At 37.9% G+C, this 3,382-nt stretch overlaps 1 protein-coding gene across 1 annotated transcript in view; it reads left to right on the forward strand.

Moving 5' to 3' along the window:
- Positions 1–1,550, forward strand: part of LOC107487668 (scarecrow-like protein 32) — a 2,372-nt gene extending 822 nt beyond the window's left edge. The window contains exon 1 of the mRNA XM_016108361.3: positions 1–1,550. This exon is cut by the window's left edge and continues 822 nt beyond it. Within this exon, the coding sequence (XP_015963847.1) occupies positions 1–1,333 (1,333 nt within the window). The 3' untranslated portion in view covers positions 1,334–1,550.
- The last annotated feature ends 1,832 nt before the right edge of the window (positions 1,551–3,382 follow it).

Here is a 3,382-nt window from a genome sequence, read left to right on the forward strand (position 1 = left end):
TAAGTCACTACCTACTTCCACCACCTTCGGTGACGCCACTTGCATGGAACAGTTACTTGTTCACTGCGCCAACGCTATTGAAACCAACGACGTAACCCTCGCTCAGCAGATTCTCTGGGTTCTAAACAACATAGCTCCACCTGACGGCGATTCCAATCAGCGACTCGCCGGAAGCTTCCTCAGAGCCCTAACCGCACGCGCCGCGAATACTGGAAGCTGCAAGATGCTCGCCGCTGTAGCTGACGCCGCTGCTAGCCGTAACAGCCTCGCCATCGAAACGCACAGATTCTCTGTCATCGAGCTGGCAAACTTCGTTGACCTCACTCCATGGCACAGGTTCGGGTTCACCGCCGCCAACGCCGCCATTTTAGAAGCCACGGAAGGGTTCTCGGTGATCCACATCGTGGATTTGAGCTTGACGCACTGCATGCAGATCCCGACGCTGATCGACGCCATCGCTGGCCGCCACGAGGTGCCTCCTGTAATCAAGCTCACGGTTCCCGGTGCCGCCTTCAGAGAAGGTAACATCAATATCCCTCCATTACTCGATCTTTCTTACGAGGAATTAGGCGCGAAGTTGGTCAACTTCGCTAGGTCGAAGAACGTGGTCATGGAATTCAGCGTTGTTTCTTCGAGTTACGCTGATGGATTCGCCTCTTTGATCGAACACCTGAGAGTGCAACATATAGTTTCCGTTGCAGAAGGTCATCGTCCAAACGAAGCTTTGGTTATTAACTGTCACATGATGCTTCATTACATTCCCGATGAAACTGCACTAGTTCATCATCATCATGAAACAGATTCGAATTTAAACCCTTTTATTGTTCATGATTACTCTTCTTCTTCGTCATCTCCTTCATCTTCATCGTCGTCATTGCGGTCAATGTTTCTTAAGGCGGTTCGGAGTTTGGAACCTACAATTATGATTTTGGTAGATGAGGACGTGGATTTGATATCAAATAACTTGGTGTGTAGGCTAAGGTCTGCGTTCAATTATCTGTGGATACCGTACGACACGGTGGACACGTTCCTTCCTCGAGGCAGCAAGCAAAGGCAGTGGTATGAAGCTGACATATGTTGGAAGATTGAGAACGTGATAGCGCATGAAGGGGCTGAGAGGGTGGAGAGGGTTGAGCCCAAGAGCAAGTGGGAGCAAAGGATGAGGAATGCGAGCTTCCATGGGATTGGATTCAGTGAGGAATCGATTTCTGAGGTGAAGGGGATGCTGGATGAACATGCTGCTGGTTGGGGTGTTAAGAAGGAAGATGACAATCTTCTTCTCACTTGGAAAGGCCATAATGTTATCTTTGCTTCAGCTTGGTTACCTGCTTAGTATCTGTAATCTTATCAGTAATAAAGCTTCAATCTTCAATCATGAATGTTTCTTAATCATGTACTACTAGTTTTTTTTTTCTATAGATTCTTCTTCCTTCTACATTGTATTTCTGGGAGTAGGTGAGATTTTTTATTTCCTTTTAAATTTTAGATTATAGATAGTATACATTTAGTTTATCTTATAGTAGTAATTCAGTAGGTAGCAAGAAATTGTGTCTTCTTGTATCATTCACTCTTTATCTTTATCATCATACCTGTTAGGTTGTCATTGATAACGCTGTATTTTAATTTCGAGTTACAAAAACTTGATATGATGAATGCTAAATGTTACTACTCTTCTCTAGTTAAGAACATATAATTAATAACTCTTCGAACATCTCTATTAGTTCTCCAATTTTAACCTAGTAAGGGTACGTTGCTTCCATCACTTAAGGTAGTTCCTCATATAATTTCAATTTTAAGTTACTATATAACTGTGCTGCTATAATAGATTTGTTATTTGTCCTGCTTCGCTTTTCTGCTTAGATGCTATCTCGATTTCCTAAACTATATTTCAGAAAGATAATTATATATTAGCTATTAAAATTAGCTACCATTTTAAAATACATGTTGAAATATAAATATACATTAAAAATAAATTAAATAATAAATATATTTATACATAAATATATTGATAACTGATTTAGTGACTAGTTTTAGTGTATAAATAATATTTTTTAATAATAAATTCTGATGTAGACGGTTGATAATGGCACCACTTTATTTTTGATCGATGTTGAAAATGGCTCCTGAGTCTTGAATCTTCTTGATTACCAATCAAATAATCTTCATTGCGGAGCTAGAAGCAATTCCGCTGTGTTGAGTGCAACTGCATGTATAAACAACATTTTACAACGGATTTTTTTCACCACCGTTTTCGTGCAATTGCAAACATATACGTGATATAAGGCATTGCTTTTTGTTGCAACTACCAACTAGGGTTATAACACAAAAACGTTATTTATATAACTTCTATCACATCTTGAATTTAAACTTTCATTTCTGGAATCTTAAATTATATATAAGGAAAAAAACAATAAATTTATCTTTTAAAAGAATAATTTAATTTTGATATATTTTTAATGTAAAATCGTATTATACGTGCATTCAATCATATAATATCACATGCATTAACAGAAATAACTACTTTTTACATTGATGGCATAAATAATTATTTAAAAAAAATAATTATAATCATACAACTGTATAAAAACATTTTACATTGTTAATACATAAAAATTAAACTCTTAAAATAATACAAAATGACGACCAACCCTTCTAGTAAAAGAAATAGGCTTAATTGATATTAATCTAAATGTAAGACAAAAACAAAAAATATTAATTATATGATATTTCTCTTTTTTTTATTAATACCGAATAAAATGTGCATTTTAAACACGCAAAAGGAGAGATAAAATTAACATTTCTCAGTATATAGTATTTATATGGAATATTATATTTGTAAGAGTTTTGACATCTTGAAAGTGTGGCATAAATATGAAATAAGTATATACTATTGTTACGGTGGGTAACCGGAGATTAATAGAATAGATGGCGTAGGTTGGCCCAATCGTCCACGGATGGTGAGCTCCGAGTTGGTTTGCACGCTGGAGCCTCCTTTCGACTTGAATACGTGGGTGAATGGGGGGTGGTACCTGCAAAGACACTCCGATGCCTAAGTTAGCAAGGGTGTGAGCAGGTCTAGAGAGTATTGGGCTTAGAGATACCTGAGGGGTGTCAGTGTATTTATAGTGGTGAACCAATAACCACCGTTGGAGTAGTGCCGTATCTTTAGGGTGTTAACCGTCCCATTATCTTAGGGAGGTTAAGATATGGCTTTATGAAGCGGTTAGAGAGATTTTAGGGGCGGTTACTCATTTGAATGAGTATTTATCTGCCAGCTAATCTCATGCCCGACTTCTTTAGAGTAAGTCGTGGTTGATACCGACTTCTTATGTGAAGGTCGGTACTTAGCTAGGCTTAATCCTTTGGACTAGGCCTTTTATTT

This window comes from Arachis duranensis, chromosome 5 (assembly GCF_000817695.3).
Source record: "Arachis duranensis cultivar V14167 chromosome 5, aradu.V14167.gnm2.J7QH, whole genome shotgun sequence".
In the NCBI taxonomy this organism is placed as follows: domain Eukaryota; kingdom Viridiplantae; phylum Streptophyta; class Magnoliopsida; order Fabales; family Fabaceae; genus Arachis; species Arachis duranensis.